Below are 22,260 nucleotides of genomic sequence, written 5' to 3'. Positions count from 1 at the left end.
ATTTCCAGCTCTGATCATCCAGTGAGAGCGCACTTCTGAGTCCAACGTAGAGAAATGGTGCATTTATATGCTATTGTGTAGCTAAAACCGTGCTCCACTAGGTAGTCAACGAAATAACCTTCGTACACCACTCAATACGACTGTCTAAATTATCACAAGTTTTTACGAGACTCATGTCTGTAGGTATGTCAACAAAAACCTGCACAGACACGTGTTTCATTACGACTCTGTGAGTTGATTCTGATAGTATAATGAGATGAACTGAAACCAATGGGCCCCTGGAAGGTAGGAAAAAAGTTGTAAGCACAAAGGGTTTACTGGACCTTTAATAACATGTTACAGTAATGTGATAATGTTTTTCAGTAAAGACTAGAGTAAGGGATTACAATTTCAAATTCTGTAGCTACATTACAGTTACTAATCCAAGAAACACTCTGTTACTTCAAATTTTGCGGGTGTTGGCTTGTTTGCTGTCTCAGCAGGAATTGGATGGAGGGTTTTACCCTATTTGTTCAGTGAACAGACTAGTCCAAAGCTTTGAGGTGCTGGTGGGTTAGCCTCTACCAAGAGAGGAGAAATGTGCCTCCTGGTAAAACCAAAGTTGTCTTATTTACATGTTTTACATGTGGCTTCTTAGCTGCTGGTGAGGCACGACAGCTTTGCCTGTATTTCTTTGGTAAACCAACATTCAGGAATCAGCTGGGTTTGTTCAGAGCTGGAAAACGGGACTTTGGGATAGCTGCACGTACACAGTAGTCAGCAGGGCTATGGTCGCTGTGGATGGTCAGTAAATACATCCAAAAGGTGGGCAGACTGTTGCTAAACTACAGTGTCTTGTTTTCTATCTTCAGACATATTAAAAGCACAATATTTGACGTGTGGGCTTGAGTTGTTTAACGGCACTTTTGATGGAGCTGCACTGAGTAACGGAGAGCAATGTAATGAATAATGTAACCAATTTCTTTTCCTGATGAGTAACTAGAAAAGTAATGTAGTTTCTTTTTCAATGAGTAATACATGATAATTAATTACATTTTTCAAGTAACTTGCCCAACCATGTTCCCATCTGGATATTTTATTTATAAATTATTAAATTATTAATTAAATTATTATTTACAAATTTAAGGAAAAGGCAACGTAAAGTATTTTAGTGGGCAGTAGCAGATGTTATTTCAACATAAGCTTGAACTCTACTGGAGGGGTACACACGATGCCTTCAAAAGATATTTCCTCATTTAGTGTTTGGATGATGGCAATGGATAATGTGAACAAGTTGCTCAAAAATCCCCCATAGGTGATGAGTTAGGTTGAGATCTGGTGACTCCGAAGGCCATAGAATATGATTCAGATCATTTTCACACTCATCACACCATCCAGTGACCCCCCTTGTACCCTGTGTGAAAACATCTGCATTTGTTGTTTCTCTACTCATTTATTCTGTTTTTTTTTCTTAAATTTGTCACCCATCTGGATATGTCAGACTACTGAATATCTTGTCATAGTTTTTAAAATCATCATAGGCATCCTAAGTAACTGATGGCTAAACTGTACATCTAGTATGCTTTAAAAAACAAAAAAAAACAAAAACAAAAAGAATATGACTGACAAGAAGCAGTTTTGCAACATTAAATATGTGTACAAGTTCAACAGTTAAATCTAAAGGATCAATTAACTACACCAGGAAAACAAGAAGAATAAAACATTATTTCTTGTCCCTGTCTGGAAGGGCCTTGTTGTCAAACAATGCACACTTTGTGTTAAACTGTTGCTGTGTTATGTGTGTGTATGATATATGTTAGTGTGTTAGGGTGCATGGAGAGGAAGAACGAAGTAAAGACGTACAGTACAGTGCATACTACACTATGAGTGTGTGGGGGGATTGGACTGTACTTAAGTGTGTTTCTCTGTGCAGTAAATGTGTGTGTGATTTCGTGTGTAAACACAGTATTAGTGGTGTGATCGACTTTTGTTTGTATGTTTATGTGTTGTGTGTGTATATATATGAAAAGCGTATAAAGGAGGCTACTGCTTCCTTCCCTCAGCAGATGAGTATCATATGAGGGAGGATTAGACGGCTGCTCCTGTGTGTGCACGTGTGTGTTTGAGATGACAGCCATGTGTGCTGGGCTGCTTCATGCGGCTGTGGAGGCTCCGGCTGGTCTGGGCAGAGCCACGGGCATGGGGTGGAGAGGGGCGGAGGAGGATGGGGTTTGAGTTTCATTTAGTCGACTATTTTTATGAATACTATTTTAATAAAGTGCATATTGAATGATGATAAAGGTCGGGCGCCGAGGCTGAGGTTTGGAGGGCGAGGTGAGTGGAGGAGGAAAAGATCATCATAGGATCACCAAATATAGATGTTTATTCACACTGAAAAACACATGATGATTAAAATTAATCGACCAAATAATTTTGTCTGCTTTTGCGTCAGTGCTCAGGTACACCGTCCAGTCATTTACCATGTCACTCAGATCATTAACTAACAAGGCTGTTAGATAAGACAGTAAAGAGTCAACCAACAAGATCCATTAGTATACCAGAGTTATGTTCACAGTAAGGCTGGATGATATGACCTAAAATCTGTAGCACATTAAGTTAAAGTATTCATCTCAAAAAATGATTAATGTAATGATGTAATTAAGCACATGGGGGTGGCCCAGTTTTTATACGTTTGTATGGATGAAAGGAATAGTTCGAGCTTTTGGGAAATCCGCTTATTAACCTTCTGGCGGAGAGTTAGACGAGAAGATCAATACCGTTCTCACATCTATCTGTTAAATACAAGACTACCGACAGCAGCCCGTTAGCTTAGCTTAGCACTGGAAACAGGGAGAAACGGCTGGCACATAACCCCCCGTAAAGCAGTGAATGGTTGTATTCACGCTTCGGTTTTTGGACGATTAAACAAACAAGTTGTAATGTGTTAATCAGTGAGCTTTAGAGGCGTTTATAGGCAGATTTTGTAACTGTTCAACTGAGCCAAGCTAGCTGCTTACCGGTCGAAAACTGTGTAGGTAACAATGTTATTAATTCAAAAACTTCAGTATGTCATCCAGCCCTACCGAGAGCATTATGACATGATTTTGGGTACTTTGATTTTCTACTTGCAAAATCATAAAGGGAGATCCAGATGAATCTTTATTGAAATAAAAACAAACATTTTCATCGATTTTTATCAATGTTAATACACATAAACATGCTGCAAATGTTCCAGAGACACATGTAATGCTTCTACCTCCACTGTATCCTTCACTTTCACTACAATACATGCACGTAACAGTGGAAGCAAGGTTTTAGGAATATTTGTAGAGCTGCAACCATCAGTCAATTAACTGATAATTAATTATACAGCCATTAAGTAAAAATGCAAAAATTCACTGGTTATGGCTTCTGAAATATGAGTATTTGCAGGTTTTCTTAGTCTTCTTTGACATTAAAAAAATATATCTTTGGGTTTTGGAATGTTCGTCAGACAATAAAAGCATTTTCAATGTGTCACCTTGGGCTTTGGGAAATTGTAAGGGGCATAATTTTTAATCATTCATGAGATTTTAAGGACTAAACAATAAATCAATTATTATTTGCTGCATAAACATAACACTCTCATTGCTCCTTCTGAAAAACTGATTTATTCTTAGAGATCACCGGCTCTTTTTCCGTATTTGTGCAGTTGGGTTTCTACTGTTGTACTTACACAGTACTTGCACCGAGGGACTCCCAGTTCAAGCAAGAGTAGAACACATTTGAATCCCCAGATATTAAAAGAAGCACAAAGTGAGTAAGAAAAGAGGATAGAAAGTTAAAGTTTCCTTTCAACGTTTCTAAAGAGAAGGCATTGCCAGTCAGTAGATGAGTAAAAATGCATTGCTAGATCTAATCTTGAAATTACTGTGGGTATGGTAATAATAAAGAATCAAGAACAAGAAATACCCACCAGCTGAACAACACATGCAGACAGGCACATACAATAATCAATGGACCATCCTATTCCAGATCCACACTCAAAATAAAATGTGAAGTTCGTTACATTCACTCTAGAAACACACACACGCACACGCACGCACACACACACACACACACACACACACACACACACACACACACACACACACACACACACACACACACCTCAATCTCTCAGTAAGAGAGTGTAAACAGGCTGTAAATTTCCTAACAGGGATAGATGAAAGCGACAGATCACATGGCAAATTGTCATCTACAATAACATATGGGTGTCACACTGACTCTGTTTGCAAACAGTAGAGGCACAAAGGCAAACACACCATGTATGGCTGAGACTGCAGGCTTATAAAATGTCACAATCAACATGAGTGGAGGTAACTGACTAATACCTACTAATCTCATATGTGCTCTTCTTGTTTTAGCAGTGAAGTATGTGTAGTAGTTTAAAGTGTCAAGATAAAGTGAAAGTGCATTTATGGTTTTCAGAATTATGTTTGCCATTTTTTTTTTTGTTGTCGTTGTTGTTGGATATTTTGAGCTTCTCTGTGTCTCAAAGTTTTAACTTTTTCTTAACTTTCTGCTGTGCTGCTTTGCAAGTCATGCTTGTTTGCTGGATGTACAAGCAGAGATGTGGCCCAGTGACCAAACCTACACACTCGACTTTTCATCCCGTATGAAGCTAAATCTGACCTTGAGTTTCCATGATGACTTTGACCAGGGTCTTTTTATTGATTAGACTTAGCGCAGTCATTTCATTGCGAATCTTTATGTCAAATTCATACAGCTACTGTCATACAGCCCATCAAGGCATCAAGGCAAAATCTTGGTTAATTAAATCTTGGTTAATTAAATGCCTTGGTTAATTAAATGCGCCTTATTCTTGTGATTTCTTTAAAAAAAGGTCTGGTCATATTTGGTATCCTTTTTTTTTTTTTGGGAAAGTACAGGGTGATTATGTGTGTGTGCATGTGTTGCTATATGTGGAGTGTAAACCTCTACTGATCTAGAGAGGTAGTGACTGCTATCTGAAACTGTTTAACAGGCTGATTATTGACAGTAATGAAACGGAAATGAAACAAGACTAATTCCCACAGGTCATGTGATTTCTTAAAAAAACCTTCTATCAATCACACAGAAACTCACAGAGTATAATCACCTGAATATCATTTCATTTCTCACTAAACTGCTGCAAACCTATCAGGAATTAGATATCCCATTGAATTAAAATTTGATATTTTATCTCGCTCTTCCCTAGTTTTGCTTCAATCAAAAATAGAATATTTTTACACTTAAGACGATGCTAACTGGAAAATTTTTCTTAAAAAGACAAACCTGAATGCTGCAGGTTTCTAATGACAGGTACAGCTTTAGAATTGGGTTAAATAGATATAAACTTTGCGTTTTATTTAAGCAAATTCCGTGTGCTGTGAGTAATAAAGAAAATGCAGATGCTTGGATTTAGTCAAAGTGGATGCAGACACGTGCTCATCAAAGATTTATCAATGCATGGGATTATAAATGCTTGATATTATCTGAATGTCTATTTTTTTCCCCATGATAAAAAAGTTAAATCAACACATCTGCAGGTACACACATTAGTCTTAAAAGTGTTATTACGGCTAAATCTTCAAAGAAGAAGAAATCACCAATGTACGTCAATGCGGTACTGGAACCCTGTTTTTTTTTTTCTATGTTAGTAAATACTTCTATATTTAGTTTCCCTAAGGCTTTTTAATTGTTTATTTGAACATATGTACACACTTTTGAATAACAAAAGCCAATGTCATATGCTACATGCAGGCTGAAAGGCAGAGATTTATTCAACAGTGTACTTTGGAACTCCTCACTGACCAGGGACACGGGAGGGAGGAGGGTTTCAACATGTTTACAGGTTGAGAGTGTGGCCCACTAACCTAGAAACTTTGTGACATGGGTCTGTGTTCACAAGTCTTTTTTCACAGTCACCAGCTGAACAAAGTAGCACCAACGATCATTCCGGCAAACTGCTGAACATCCAATGTGAAAACAGTGAAAGAGTAGGCTACACATGAGGTAGCCCCTATTAATTACTTACAGCAGGTTGGGTCTCAGTTAGATATTACTGATTTTACTCAAATTCTTGTCATATAATTTTATTAAGTACAGAGACCAAAATGTGATGAAAGCAGAAACTTCCTTTTTAAGCAGATTCAGGGAATTCTGGTAATTTTGTAATGCTATATTAAAGGCAGAAGACAGACAAAAGATCTGCACAGTATACCGACAGTTCCTAATAAATGTAATTTAACTTGACAATGCCTGACGAAGGTCTCCGTTAGATCAAAACGTTGCTCTGTTAAATCACATCTTGTCTGCCATCACTTTGCTTTATAATCGAGCACTTGAAAGTTGTTGTTTTTTTTTTCGATGTGCATCCTCTACACCCATACTCTTTATATTGCCGGGCACTAGTTGAATATTTTTCAGTTTAGAATTCTTTTTACTTGAACTGGATATACTAGCATTAGTTGATTACAGGGCATTATAACTATGGCCAAGAATACTGGGGTCTAATATCATGCTGCAGGAAATGCTTGGTCACATTCTGACAAACTTGCATGAAATAATCTTTGCGCGTAATTAAATTTTGCGCTATCACTGCCGTCTTTTGTAAAGCTTAACCACACTTCGTGAGCTTTTTAAATCAGGAACAGGTTCCAATCCAGAACCTCAAGGTCTCAGAGTGGTTTAATTGTGTTATAAGTTACGCAGACTTTGTTGTTGTTCTCATATTTTTTAAAATGATCAGTAAACTTCCAACTAACTAGGTGTGCAGCATCAATGAGTAAGTACATGTGACTACTTTGATATCTACTGGTGTGTGTGAGAGACAATGCTGCCATTGATTAACTACAAGCTGAGAACACACATCTGGGAGGCCTGGACAGCTCACTCTGTAAACAACAACACAGGGGAAACTCCATGGTTTCGCTCCACTGACCAATGACTCACCTGGGTGCAAAATCCCACAACTCACACACACACGAACACACACCCCCTGAAGACCTCACAAGCAAATAATTGGGCCCAAACAAAGAGTTCCTTCTCGAAACTTGCCCTGTCGCCTTCTTCCGTGTCTGTTTTTATCTCTCGCTTCCTTTCTCTTGAAAGGTTCACTACACAAAACCTGTCTAGCTTAAATGTGACCACTGTATCTCAATTTAACTGAAAGTGCTTAGTGTTGGAGGACTCATTTCACGGTGGAAAAGATATGCAACAGTTAAACTTTTTGCGTCACATCTCTACCTTTCACTGCCCCTCCAGCACTCTCTCAAACTATGAGCAGACATAAAACGAAAGGTGACTCAAATGCAATTCTCAGTTCGTCACTTGACCCCTCTATGCTTCCCCCTCAAATCCAAGCAGAAAATGAACTGTATACACACCTTACAGTGTCAAGAGAGAGGACCAGTGAACTGAAGAAGTGAACACATAAAAACTCTCTGGAGCAGATGCTACCGCACTGCTCAAGCTCAAAACATGTTGGAGGATGTTTCCTTTTCAATCAACTCCTGTCGTTGCTGTAAAGTGGCAAATCCTCACGTTTGAGAGGCTGGGATCTGGGAATGTGTGGCATGTTTGCTTGATAAATTACCTAATGGTTGAGTGATTATAAAACTGAATTTCGTCCTACCTGCATACTCCATACCACCAGGTCACAATTAGTCCATCATGTTGCTTTACAGCACAGTGGGAGATTACTTAAAAGCATGAAAATGCAAGATGGCCACTACAATTAACCCGAAGCTATCACTTTTCCTTTCAGTGGCTGATGGCAGCAAAAGTGAAAGGCAGATGGAAATGTGGTCTTACTTTAGAGAAACATAAGCACTTACAAGACCACACGAGATAACGAACTTACTTGACTTCTTCCTATTTTTTGTCATACTAACGGCAGCATGGTATCACAATTAAGTTGATGTTCTGCTCAGAGATAGTTTCTGTAAACAAAGAGTCAACACATAAGATTCTGTCTGCATTGACGTGTCTGAATGTATAAAGAGAGAAAAACAGAGTTAATAATATCAATCAAACAAACCCACACTTCCTTAGCCAACACCTGTCTTTTACTGCTCTACCATTTCCCACCTTCCCTATGTGCCGGAAAGAAATAAGTGGATGAATAATTACAGGTATAAACACCTTGGGGCCATCCAAAGGGGTTTTTTCCTCTTCTGATATTCTTTAAAAACATTTCCGGCTCTTGAAATAGTCTTCTGAACAGTTTCTCTTTAGGTGGCTTCACAGCCCGCTACTTCAAAGCTGGCAGGGCGAGGAGGAAGCTCTTATGGTCATTTGTATTTTAATCTTTCCCTTCCTCCTCCCTCTATAATGCTCTCTTTACCTCTCTAGCCCTCCCTCTTTAAACCCTCTTTTTATGGTGTATTTATCTGTCTACGACCAAATTTATTTTGATCTTCTGCTCATTTTTTCTGTCCCTCTTCAAAGCAGCGGGGGACCCAGTCTACCTGAGACTGACTGAACATGCAAACCAGTGACAAACAAGTCCACACACACAGATATTTAATAATTAAATGTACATCCGTGATGTTCCTCGCTGCATGAGAAAGCCCTGATTTAGGATGTCTCTACTAGAGATATAATGACTTCTCCCTGGTTTTTCATGTCTTTCTTCGTTAACAAATGATGCTGGTTAAATGTAGACATTAGAGGCCTTACTGGCTTTTTACTCCAGATTAGCACTAAAACAGTTTGTCCACTAATTGATTCGTCAATCAAGACAAGTTAATAGACTAAAATTTTGATAAACTGACAATGGGAATCCCCAGTCGCAGCCCTAATCCTGATCTCATCAGGTCAGAAAACCACTGAACCCTGCTTTTACAAAATATAAAAATATTTTATTTCTCTCAGATTTACTAACTTTGTATAATGTATAATGTTCAAGCATCAACCTTGGGCAAACCTATTTTTTCATTCTCCTGCAAAGTATTTTCAAGGTTTAAATACCTTGTGGGGTCTAATATCTTGTTATTAATATATTATAAATACAAAATAATAATAGAAAAAACTTATATGTGATATGAATGAGGAAGGAAGAACAAGAATTTTGTATGTTTGCCAAAGAGCAATAAGGGAGATTTGCTGCCCTATCGTCAACCTCATTTCACTCAATAATCTTAGACTTTATACAACCATAATCTCGCACTTACATACATTGCAACAATGGCAAGCTAAGACTATGCCAGTTCCTCCATCCCATAGCTCTCTTACACAATGGAAACTCCAACATTGGTAGCTTTTTAAAAACTTTTTTACTCGGATGTTACTTTAAACTTCTTGTCTTGATTTAAAACAGTCCTTAAAACAACATTAGGCGATGCAAGGTTTCCATCCGACCCCAGCTTTTGCTGCCTTTTAGTGAAAGCTGCTTTTCTTTTAGGCCTCTTAAATCCAAACGGCAGGGTCCTTATCGTAGGCAGTCAGAGGCAGGGAGGCCCCAGTGCTGCTCATCCCAGCCCCTGGGTCTGTATGAAGGGGGGATTAGGGAGGCCTCAGCCTGTGTTGCTGCCATTGTTTACCAAGGGACTAGGGGCTGGCTGAACAACCCCCCTATCAACACCACAATACAATGGGAAACAAGGAAGTGGCAAGATCTTAGGGACTTGCTCACACACATGCCATTCCCTTGATCTTGGAGGATCGACCTGGTATTATTTGGGAGACACAAGGAGGAAAGGGGGATTGAGAGGGTAGCTTGTTAGCAGCAGCAGCTGAGTTTTGAATGGATGGAAGGAAGAGCTGGAAACATATGAAAAAGTTTATGTGCTAAGAACATGAGACTTTAATTCCACCTACATAATAAAAAAAAAAGAAAAAGCAAACAAGCTGACAGTTGAAGTGGGGAAATACAATTAAACTGCTATTTCCTTGCCTGATTTGGAAATTCTAACAACACTGGTTTGGTTTACTTTAACCCATGAAGAGACACTTTGACAGGTAAGATTCGTAAAAATTTACAAAAAAAAGAAAAAAAAAACTGCACTGCACTGCAGCTGAGCCTTTAGAGTCTTAGAAATGACGAAGTTTTACCCCTACCTTTCCCAAACATGTAAAGTATCTCTTAGCAATCTTCCTGTCAATTTTCAATTTTAGTCTGTGAAATGAGATGTCAAATGAGCAGGAAATTCCCCTAAACAAGACAAATGTTAAATGCTGACTTGTAAACTCCAGTGACTAAGTTTACATGCTATCAAAAAGCATTGTAAACAAATATTTTACTGTTTTCCCAAATTACCTGGTTAATACAGTAAGCCTTTTACAGTCAATGTCCAGGTACAGTGAGCGGGAAAGTGTTTTAGGTAGGTGTGTTGTCTTCTGAACTTGTTGACGTCTTCGTGCGACCACAGCTTCCACATCACAGGGAGTTTCACAGCCTCTCTGACAATGAATAAAACTGCATGCACTTGAATATCAGTCATTTGATGCTTCTCAATTTTCAGACAAAAACCTGCTAAGAAGGTCTCCACTAAGAGCTTCATCCTTCCTTCTCACATTAAGTTTAATTGTGTTTTGTAGGCTTTCAAATGCAAAATCTGCTTTGATTGAAAAAATAAAGCTGCTTTAAATGCAAACCAAACAATGGACACAATAGCCACATCAAATTAAAAAAAAAATCACCAGTAAAGTTTATTGATTATAATCTAGTCTAAATAGTTGATTAAAATATAACCACTAACCACTGATACCTGCTGTGTGTGTCATTGGCCACTTCAGAAAAGGGCACAGCCCCTGTTTATGTCTTAGTGGGCAGGCTACCCACTAATTTTGGCCAAACACCAACCGATCTCCAACAACAATCAGGCAACATGACCTCTACTACTACTTTATTTCTGCTCTTACTTCAGTCTCACACAGAGGAGTCTTGGTGTTTTCTGATTTGTAGTCATTTGTTTGACCAGAGCTCTAGTCCACTGCTACAAAGCTAATTTTAAAGGAGTTCTTCACATCAAAACTTCCACTAGTATAACATTGATAAGCTTTTATTGTGATGCAGCTGCAGAAGTGCAGCTTGAGCTATTAAAGCGATCTGACAACCATTACTCATTGTTCGATTAACAGCAGTCGATAGGAAGATGTGGATGTTTTTCTCCACTTTTTTGTGGACCAATCAGTTTGAAATATTAAATTGGATAGATGAAGAGGTGCAATGTTGTATGAAGTTTGGTCTATTACAAACAAAAACCATAAAAACATTTGTTTTTAACCCCATTAATAACTAATACTGTAAACTACAATCAAAAGTTTTAGGGGAAACATTGCTCTAAGTCATTGGTCTACAAGCAAAGATCTTTATTTAAAAGTACGGTCATAAGATTATTGGTAAAACGAGATTAATGCAAAAAAGGCCACAATATAACAACAACATTTGATGAACAAAATCAGTTAATGAAGACTGTTCTTCATCTCTCCTTTCCCAGCTCCTCTCTGCTTTTCTCTGGTCCTTCTACTATCTGTTCTTTCTCTGTCCATTTTCTCTTAAAACTCCTCTACAAACAATAGCAGGGTGGATGCTTTCGAACAACAAGGTCTTCCAGGTCAAGTGTGATGTTCCTGTACTTATTATGCTACTCTGTAATTTGAGATTAATGCGGATTCTGGAGCTATGTGTGAGTGAAAGAAAGCTGGATTAGAGCAAACCAATGCTTAGATCCAGCTAAGATGATGAAAACAGCACAGATGAGAAAGGAGATGGATAGATGGATAAGGTGAACAGCAAAAGGAGTTGGGAGAAAAAAGGATGGATGCTGAAGAGAAGAAAAATACTGTTATGTTTATTGACAATTTCCCCTCTGCTGGGGTTTGACTTCTTAGGACCACAAAGACTGATGATCCCTTCAAAAACACTGTCTTCTGGTAATCCACAGCATTATACACACAACCTTTGAAGGTCTGACACACATGCTGCATCCAGTCTGGCTACACACACACACACACACACACACACACACACACACACACACACACACACACACACACACACACACACACACACACACACACACACACACACACACACACACACACACACACACACACACACTCACACAAAGCATGCCAAGACCTTAGATACATACAAATTACTTAGTGTGATGAACTTAAACAGCAACCACGCAAACACTCCAGATAAAGCTTTATCCAAGGACAACAAGTTGAGGGAGTTTAGTCATATCTCGGAATCCCACAAATCTCCTTCTTTGGCCTCTTCCTCTGAGAGGACGGCGGATATCTCCATTAATACAACAACACTGAAATGCCCCATGAAACGCTGTAATACAAGTATTATCACTGAATGGAGAGGGGGCCTCTCCAGTGTGCAGTAGCTTTCTAAAAATTACGTCTCAATGGAGATTAGAAGCTTTTTTACATGGGATTCTAACAATAATACCAGAAAATGAGGGGTGTAATTTATCCATCTCTTTGTCCATTTCAGAAAATAGGTTCAGACGAACATGGAAAATAACAAGTTAATATTTTCAGAACAAAAACAGCTCTTGGAAATTTTTTTTTTGCTCCTGTTCTATGAAATTCAATCTGACCCCCGATGGTCGTGGTCGTACGTCTTCAGACAGATTCTCATTCAAACCTCCTTTCAGTGAGGCCAGAGCATCAGTTATACAGAATATTTTCAAAAGGCATATACATTTATATATATATATATATATATATATATATATATATATATATATATATATATATATATATATACACACACACACACACACACACACACACACATATATATAACTAGACTACACTTGTACAATGAAAGATAAACCCACATGGTTTACCCGGTAAAGACACGCACACAGGCAAAAATTACAATTAATATCTGGCTTTCAGTCATTCAGCTGACGTTCTCACAATGAGTTCAACAGTTTATAGTAGTTTATGGGAAAACACAAAGGTTTTCAGAAACTGTTGTTGTTTGATCAACTTAGCTGGTAAATGCTGACAACATTCAGTCTCCCACAGACTTATATAAGATTACCATCACGGCCTAGCAACAAACTGGATCCTAAAATAGCAGGTAATAACATAATAACATAATTAGGGCTGCAACTGCCGATTATTTTCATGTTCAATTGAACTACATATTATTCTCCCAAATGATTGTTTGGCCTATAAAACATCAGAAAACTGTCCGAACTCTCCAAAATTTCCAAAGCCAACGGCAATGTCTTCAAATGTCATGTTTTGTCCAACTAACACTCTGAAACTCGAAGATCTTCACATTTGATAAGCTGAAACCAGAGCGTTAATAAAATCACTTTGAAGATTAATCTAAATTGTTGCCGATTAATTTACAGTTGATTGATTAAGTGATTTACCAACTAATTATTTCAGCTCCAAACAGAATTAAAATCTCTCGGCAGTGGGACAAGACTGAATCGATATTTATTTTTCTAAATGCAGACGATATATAATACAATTTATTCAATACTTTTTATTGATAAGATATTAGCAGAAGCACAGGAGCAAATCATCTGCCAGGGACTGATGGATGATTTAGTGTCTATGTTCTTATCACCGAACAGTAAAGTCGACTGCAAAGACCCTATAAAACTAGTTGTGCGGAAACAATTAGTAAATTTAACAACTGAGTAAAAACACCAACAAATTTGATAAATATGCTTTCATTGCGAATGTTAGTAGGTGCTGCTTTTTACTTCATGGTTACATAGAATATCTCTTTGGTTTATCAGATTTTTAAAAAAAGCAGCTTGGAGGCGTCACCTTGGGCTCTGGGAAATCGTCACTATTATTTGACATTTTGCAAACTAAATGATTACTCAAAAATATAACAGACTTCCTCACTTCCTAGAATTGCCAACATTATAAGAAACCAGCAGTAAAGAATGAAACTTTGAAAGTCATATTAACAAGACAGAAGGACAGCAGCCAGACATGGACACACACAGACAGAGATGTAACATGTGTCACCTTGTCCGACATTAACGCACAACACTTAGGAAAACAACAAACAGCCCTTTTTTCTGTCAGTCTCCCAGACCTATAGTTTCCGATCCATCTCTTCCATCCATAATCAACCCCCCATCCCCCCCAAAAAAACCCCTAAACCACTATTCTCAGCTCTTTCAAGTGTCAGGTAGACGGAGCCTGATTCGTCGCTACCGCCTAACAACCAGCGGGCTAATTACAAGGGAAGCAGCAACAAGTGAGCATTGTGTGTAGTCTCGAAGAAACACAGGGAAAGAAAGTGCTCTTTATCTTGCCAGCACTAACCCCCCTCCCCATCCCACCCTCGACAAACACAATCTCTGAGAGGCTTTGCGGTTGGCACTCCAGGGTTGGAGAGAGAGAAGAGAAGAGAAGAGAAGAGAAGAGAAGAGAAGAGAAGAGAAGATTATAAGACAAAGTTGAAAGGGGTGGAGACATTGATGAGCAACAAATACCATCACACTTGCTCGCTGTGTTTGTCTAACATGGTGCCGGATGTACTCTCTTATGCAAAGATGACTATAAAGATGTTTAAGGAAATACAAGTATCCTCTCTCGTACTAGTAGTTCATTCAATTATATTCTCAATCACAGTGTAACAGACTTTGGGAAAATGTAATTTCCTGGGAGATGCTAACGTAAATGTGGCATGCATGTGCCTCTCTCACACTTTTAGGTGTAAGAACAAGTGGAGCTGGTGTTATGTCAGATTTTCTTTCCGATAAAAAACAAAAACACCATAAAAACGCTACCGAACCCATTTTCAGGATATATATAAATATATATATATATGTATAAAGTAAAAAAGCAATGTATAGTCTTAGAGGGTGCATAGACAGGGCTCCCTACGTTTACTTTAAAGCTCTATTACATAACATTTTGCTTAACTTTATACTGTACAACTGTGGTGGACCAATGGATTCACGGATAACATGTCAATGAAATGAAAGTTTATTTCCCCAAAGACAAGACCTGGAAATTTTTTTTTTAACGTGGGGAGCTTAAGGTATCTTTAGATGAATTATTTTATTGGGAGATAGTCTGTAACGACAGTCGGTTTTTTTTCTTCTTTTTTTCAATGACCCATTCAAAATCTCCCATGACTAACTGCTGGTTCTTGACCCGGACTTGAAGGTGTCATTGGAAAAATCAGATTTTCTGGCCATAAAGCAGGTTCCTAATTCACCGTGCCTCATCTTAGATCAGCCTACAGTACATGTGATCTCACAGACAGGCATCTCTGTTGTTTAGCAACGTCTCGTCGACTAGAGCAGGGGGTTAATTCAGGCAACAGGATTACACAGCACGTGAAAAATGAATTAGGTACAACTGCTAATGTTTAGTGCAATTAGTCAGCCTATCCATGGATATTGGTTCTTATGGGTTACTTGAAGGGATATTTATGATTAATTTTTTAGGGCTGTCTGGCTCGATGAGTGATACTACATACTTGAAATCCTTCCACGAGTCTTTCTGATGTTTGTTTTAGCGGTTTAACACTTAGAGCAGCTATTTAGGCAGCAACAAACCTCCTGTCATCCACTCGGGTACAAACAGATGGAAAAACGTCATGCGAAATGGTTGGCGATGACGACATCAATCGTATTCCAACTTCAGCAAAGGCGTAAACAAAAACAAGCTCTTTTTCTGCTTTCTCTCACGAGGCTGCAGCGCTTTGATTTCATTTTGCTCTGTTTTAAAGACCGCTTTATTTTATAAGGCAGTTGGGGGGGAAACAGCACAGTTCAAAGCCAAATTAGAACACATGTAAAGTTTGTGACTGATTTGCCGTGCTGCGACTGTGATCGCTGACAGAGCCTCTTTTGAACCTAATTAATCTTAAACTGTATTAAACTTCAGGCACATTCATTTACTGTACTGATATAGATTGACTGTTTCTGCTTCTCGATTTGAAGGGGTGATGGAGGTGTTACTCGGGCTTAATTGAAAGGAGTGTGTTTCATGTAATCATTGAAGATCTCAGGCACAATTATATCAAAAGAAGCATAACTGCAAAAAAGCCTAACCGCCATCCATACTTTAAAAAAATGGGGGATAAAAGACATTAGTACCTGTTTCAAACAGGTAACTGAGAATAATCTACTTTTATTTCAAAACACTCTGATAATCTTATTTATCAACAAAAGAATCATTAGAAAATCTGTATAAAGTGATATAAATGCTATTTTTGTGAGAGACTATAGTTAAGACCATAGTATGCCGATTGCATCTAATGGGGATGAACCTTGCTGATTTTTAGGTTGATTTCTCTGGAAGTTTACTAATTTGCAACATCACATGCACAGAAAATTTATAACAAATTATGATGAAAAAGCAGATATTCCCAGAAAGAATGTTCCGACCAGACAAATTGCCACCACCGCATCGTCTGTCATGTCCATGCCGTTTCTGTTTGTTACATCTGAATTCTGGTGACGGAGGATGTACTTGCTTCAGCCAAAAATAAAAAGATGCTAGCCAGTGGCCACCCGGGGCTCGAGAAATTTCCATCCCCGAGTGTATGTTTTTCTTTGTCCTCATTTCTTCAGCAGTGCTGAGCTACTATGGCGAGAGCATCACCACCAACATCGAATATTATTAAAAAGTTCATAAAATAAAACTTCTTTCCTTCCTGAAGTGTAAAAACCATGTGTTCAGAGTTTGGACTTGACACAAAAGAATACAAGTAGCAGCTGCAAGTGCACAAACTTGCACTGGAGTCCAAAGTAGGACATGCAGAGGGACAGATATAGGGGCATTTTGGAGATAAAACAGAGACCAGTGCACTGTAGCCAGCAGAAGTCAAACTGAGGTGGACTTACAGATGGAGAAACTGAGCTGTTGGGGAGGTAGGGGTCAGGCAGCATCAGGAAGGGATACCCAGGGTACGCCGGTGTCTTGTACATGCCTCCATCTTGCTGCTTCGACACTGAGGTCAGACATGAAAAACAACAAACAAGAGTTAAAACCGCAAAAACTTCAAAAATGTTTTAATGGGACCATTTATAATGCCAGTTTGTAGAACTCTTTTTTTTTTTTTTTTAATTTTCTAACCAGATTTCTTTTGGTTTGGTCTCTGAGTGGGTAGGTATCAGTATGGTATCATTTTAAATTTGATTCCAATTTATATACAAGTAAAAGTTGCTTAGGGAATAACGGGAGCTATGGATGAAACACTGCATTCGCTCTGTACGGATTAAAATAAAATGCGATACTTACTGCCACCGCGTTGTAAAAGAGACTTAGCTGTGTGCCTCCGAACAAAAAGAAAAATCCGACCTCCAAAATGAACGTGCATACAAAGTAGGTCAACTATTTACAAGTGTTCTAGTTACTACATGTTATATCCTTGCATGAGCACAGACTACAATACTTGAGACAAAGCGTTAGAACAGTCACCTAGCCTGAGAGGCGTGAACTCCCGTAGCCTATGTGTTAATTATTCTCTCACCACCACCCATATTAAGCATCAGGGGCCTCTCTGTGGGTCATCTATAACTAGGTTGTACCTGGTCTGTGTGAAACACAGAGAGAGAAACACAGAACTTTTTCAGTGTTCCTGTCTAATCACTTGTCACTGCTGAGCTTTTCCAACGGTGCCATAACTTTTAACGCGGCTGGAAGCAGAGTGACAGAATCCGAAATAATGCTATCGCGCAATCAGCATCATTTAGGGCGGCGGAATTTTTTTTCAGCGGGTTTCACGTTTTTCTTGAAGACCCCCCAAATAGGTGCGTTTGTCACCACATATCCACATTTGATGAGGATTTTGCTCAATGGAACGCACTGTGCGAACATTTTTCCTTTTAGAAAAGACTGTAATGAGTTTTGCAACTGACTGCAGCCTACAGTGATGCCTATAATTAAAACTGCCATGTATACATTCACCGAAGGGAGGAAATGTGAAATTGCTCTGTTCCTTTGGGTGGCAACCCTAAAAAAAAAAAAAAAAAAGCTAAAGTAAATTTCTCAAGGACCCTGGTTGACCCCGCTTCTGGCAGAGCTCACACTATCAGTATAGAGACAACATCTTTAAAAAATTTCATACAAGTCGATATGCACTGCCTATGAGCGCAGTTGTTTCATCTAAGTGAAGGCTTACAAGGCCAAGGGACTTCCAGAGTCCACGTTTCGACAAATAAGTTGTTATTGGGCATTTAAAGCAGGTATTTTCTACTCGAAACTCTCTTGAGTCGAGCTAATTTGAAACAGAAACAAAGGAAATCTCACCACCGAGTGCTAGATTTGAGAGATAAAGCAGAGGGCTGAAGACACCGTGGACGTCCTTTGCACTGTACACCTGAAAACAACTCTCTGAAGTTAGTTTTAATGCAGCAACACGTGTCCCCATGACCAACATTAGCCCTTACTTTGACACATTGGGGGGTTGGGGGGGGGACTGGTGCATCGCTCCTCAGCTGTTTTCAGGGACACCAGTGGCTATACGCAAGGCGGATGAGGGCGAGTGTGTGAATGTTTTTTTTTTGTTGTTTTCTGTTTTCTTGCTCTTACCGCCGTCGAGATGCTCCCGGTGTTTCTCTGCGAAGCCCCTCTGCTCGCCCTGCTGTCCCCGTCGGACCGCCTGGAAGGGACCGACGACAAATACGGGGTCACGTTATCCGGTTGGGGGGGGGGGTGGGAGTAAAAGAAAAAAGGCTATATACCCCGAAGAAAAATCACAAGCTATGTGCCGTACAGTGTTAGAGACTGAGAGTGACTTCATAGTGACATTATCTTGTTCTATGGTGTGCTTTCTGTTCACTTCTGAGGTAGCATCCATGTCCTGTAGTAAATCTCTTGGCAGCCTGGGAATTTTACTACTGTAACCCTGAAAGCAATTCAGTACGCGTTTTGGTTTCATTCAACGCTTGTCAGCAGCGTGTAAAATAAAACAAGCTTTCGTGTACACACACACACACACACACACACACACACACACTCACACTCCGTCCGTTCTACCTACCGCTGCGTTCGGACTTTGATTTATTTCCGACTCGTTCACCAGAGAGGACTTGAGGTCGGCCAGGTCTCTCTCCGTGAACGCGTTTTCTTGGATTTTCTCCTCCTGCTCTCCTTCGTCTTTGAACGCTATCATCTCATCATTCGCTCCCAGGTCGTCCCCGCCGCCGCTGCTGAGCTGAGGCATGTCTACTGAGCTAACCCCCCCCTCCTCGCCGATATTTCACACTTTATAGAAATAATAACAACAAGAAAGTGTAAATAAAGAAAAGAGTCGAGGGACTTTTGTGTTAAATTCCTCAGTCTGGGGCGCCTCCAAAGTGCAGAAACCCCCGCGACATACAGAGAGAGAGAGAAAAAAAAAAAAAAAAGTTGAGATGTGGCGTCCCCCGGCCGGTCGGTTGGTTGGTAGACGACTAATGTTTCCCTACAACGGCGAACAGCTCATTTGAGCCCAAGACAAGGCGAGGAGTCCCGACATCAAAGCACGCCGACCGGATGATTGACAGGTCCGATGACTTGTTGGGGGGTTGTACGATTGTTTCGGCAGAGGGCTGAGGCTCTTAAAGAGACATCGCCTCCCCGAGCTCGTCGGAGCGGGCATTATTCATGACTTCCAGGGGCGTGCTCACGCCGTCCACGGTCGCCCGGCTGCGAGGGTCCGCTGCCGGCGTTTAGCCGCCAGAACTTCCCCGAAGTCGAACAAACGCCGTCCGGGGGCAACAGTGCAGACCTGTGGGTACGGTGGCTGCGGGGAAAGTGCTAGTCCGGATGACTTTTGTTCAGTGTCGTGGTCGGGACTGGTGGCTATGTGTTCTGGTCTCAGGAAACTTTATTGTGCCTCTGCAAGCTTTTCTTCATTATTTCCAGTGGTGGAATGTAACTAAGTACATTTACTCAAGTACTGCACTGAAGTGCGCGTTTGAGATACTGGTGCTTTACTTGCTTAGTATTATTATTATTTTTTTACTCCACTACATTTATCTGACAGGTATAGTGACTTTACAAAGTAAGAGTTTGCTCTAAAAAAAACAAAAGCATGTGGCAGGCTAATACAATAGGATGCATTGTTAATGATTAAAACTACCCACAGTATATAAAATAATTAAAATTAGCACTAAAATGCTATGTACATATTAAAGCAATGGAAATAGTCTAAAAATATATAGTATTATAACACTCACAGGGGCCATTTTTCATTTAATGTTTTCACTATATTGTGCTAAGATACTTATACACTTTTACTTAAGTAACATATTAAATTAAGAACTTTTACTTGTAATGTAATATTTTACAGTATGATATTGCTACTTTTACTTAAATAAAGGGAATTAATAGAGATTACTCCTCAAAGTAGTGGCAGCAAGTATTTTCATTCATTTCATTTTACTCAGATTTTATTTTCTATTTACAATACTTAAATGATAATCACTACCTCATTAGTTTGAAGCTCAGCCTTAATCCTAAATCAAAGTTTGCACAGAATCTGCAGTTTTTTTGCTCATCAGCTGGTTTAAAACTAAATTATCTCGAAATGATTATGATCCACATTGAGGAACTAAAACTCATTTTTACATTCACATGTGCAGGAAAGGATTTTCCTCTCTAATGTGGAACCAGTTCATTATTTTCCATGTTGCTCTTTACAGAGTTTCTCCAAAGGTAGTCTATTTAATGTTTCCCTGCTTTTTTCTCCATCTGACCTTTAGTTCTGGTGACGTGATTGCATACTATAGTAAGTATAGTATTTAAAGTCACGAGATTATCAAGTGTGGAATCATGAATCTTACAAATAATCGTACTTTTTTATCAGATGCAGCTCCTTGATGAGGCTTGTCTAGGGGCGGGCATTGCAAACAGGGTATATATACATATATGTGTAGAATGCTTGTCCCTATAAAATAAACATTAGATAAATAAAAAAAGAAAAAAATACACTCATTTTGACCTTCATGTCCTTCATCTCAAATACTTATTTTTGCAGCTTTGGGTGTGGAATATTATCTTCACACGTGCATTAAGTATTAAATGTAAAGCAGCAATTAGTAAATTAATCAACTGTGAATCAATTGTTCAATTGTCAATCAATTGAAAGAATTTGTTGCTCCTTCTCGTCTTACACAATAGTAAATTGAATATTTTGGGATTTAAAAAAATCAAAATGTGGGACAATCACATCTGGGACAATACATTGTAACACACACACACGCACACACACACACACACACACACACACACACACACACACATACAAACACGTACGCACACAACATCACTTTTGTGTAGTTTGTTTTACCACAGAGACGACAGCCTGTTTTGGATTTGATGATGGAGACTGGCGATCCTGTCAGCTGCCTATATTTACCTGAAACCCTGACTTCTCTTTCTTGTTACTGGTTTACATAAAATTTGTACTTTGTCATGGGCACTCATCCTAAAGGTTGACCTTTTTTCGTTAAGGTACAAACTTTTAGTAATTCCTAACAATCATATCGCTCCATTAAGAAAAATGTAGCCATATTGTTTTTACTGTTCAAAATTCCATGTACTTTGGGAGTATTATCATTATCAAGTTAGTTGATAACTTTGCTAATTAGGCATTGTAGGGGTACTTCTATCCCAGCAGTCCTTTTGTAGTGGCTGTCGTCACACCGTTCTGTTGCTAATTTTCACATTTTGAAACAAAACTCCTCATTTGCATCAACAGAAAAGTTGAAGCTCGGACAAGAAACAGCCAAATGTAGGACATTCTGAGAAAAACATCAGAAGGCACGGCATGCTCATCAATAACGGAGGCATGGCATGTTTTTGGCTGGTCCTTACATCCCCCAGATTTTGTAACAGTCTACAGCAAAAAGTGCTAGCTATTGCATCTACTTGATTGGAGGAGGGAAATAAGAAAAAAACATAGTTCAAAGATGTAGACTTAAAGTTCTGATGTCTTATCAAACTCGTAACTTGCCTTCCCCTATTTTCCTCCCAATGCCAATGCATTTTTAATGCTGATACAGTACCATAGCTGTTCTTCAGAGTTTTTAATTGAGAAATATTTATACACTCCCATGCAGTGACTTAATATTTGACTTAATCTGAGTCGGTTGCCTTGAATGAAAATGATGATCCACAGCTGGGGAACAGAATTAAATACAAACAGAAAATGAGCCTGGTATTTGCATAAAACTGCATATTTATACAATATCGTTGATGCATATTAATAAAAAGATTAAAATGAGCAGTTTTAATGTATGCAAATCTAAATTATAAATGAGTTGTTTAAACTCCTTGTTTATTCGCCTTGATTAAATATAGACAGCT

The 22,260-nt window shown here is 39.0% G+C and overlaps 1 protein-coding gene across 6 annotated transcripts in view; it reads right to left on the bottom strand.

Moving 5' to 3' along the window:
- tcf7 (transcription factor 7) overlaps nt 1–19,445 on the bottom strand; it is a 79,039-nt gene extending 59,594 nt beyond the window's left edge. For all 6 annotated transcript variants that reach the window (XM_040151318.1, XM_040151312.1, XM_040151316.1 and 3 more), the window contains exons 1-3: nt 18,950–19,445; nt 18,499–18,568; nt 16,809–16,915 (exon numbers count right to left, since the gene is read on the bottom strand). In XM_040151318.1, coding sequence (XP_040007252.1) covers nt 16,809–16,915; nt 18,499–18,568; nt 18,950–19,132 — 360 coding nt within the window. In that variant the 5' untranslated portion in view covers nt 19,133–19,445. The remainder of the gene's footprint in view (nt 1–16,808; nt 16,916–18,498; nt 18,569–18,949) is intronic.
- Between the last annotated feature and the right edge of the window lie 2,815 nt (nt 19,446–22,260).

Source organism: Xiphias gladius, chromosome 17 (genome assembly GCF_016859285.1).
Source record: "Xiphias gladius isolate SHS-SW01 ecotype Sanya breed wild chromosome 17, ASM1685928v1, whole genome shotgun sequence".
NCBI lineage: Eukaryota > Metazoa > Chordata > Actinopteri > Istiophoriformes > Xiphiidae > Xiphias > Xiphias gladius.
This window is presented reverse-complemented; position numbering and strand designations above follow the sequence as displayed.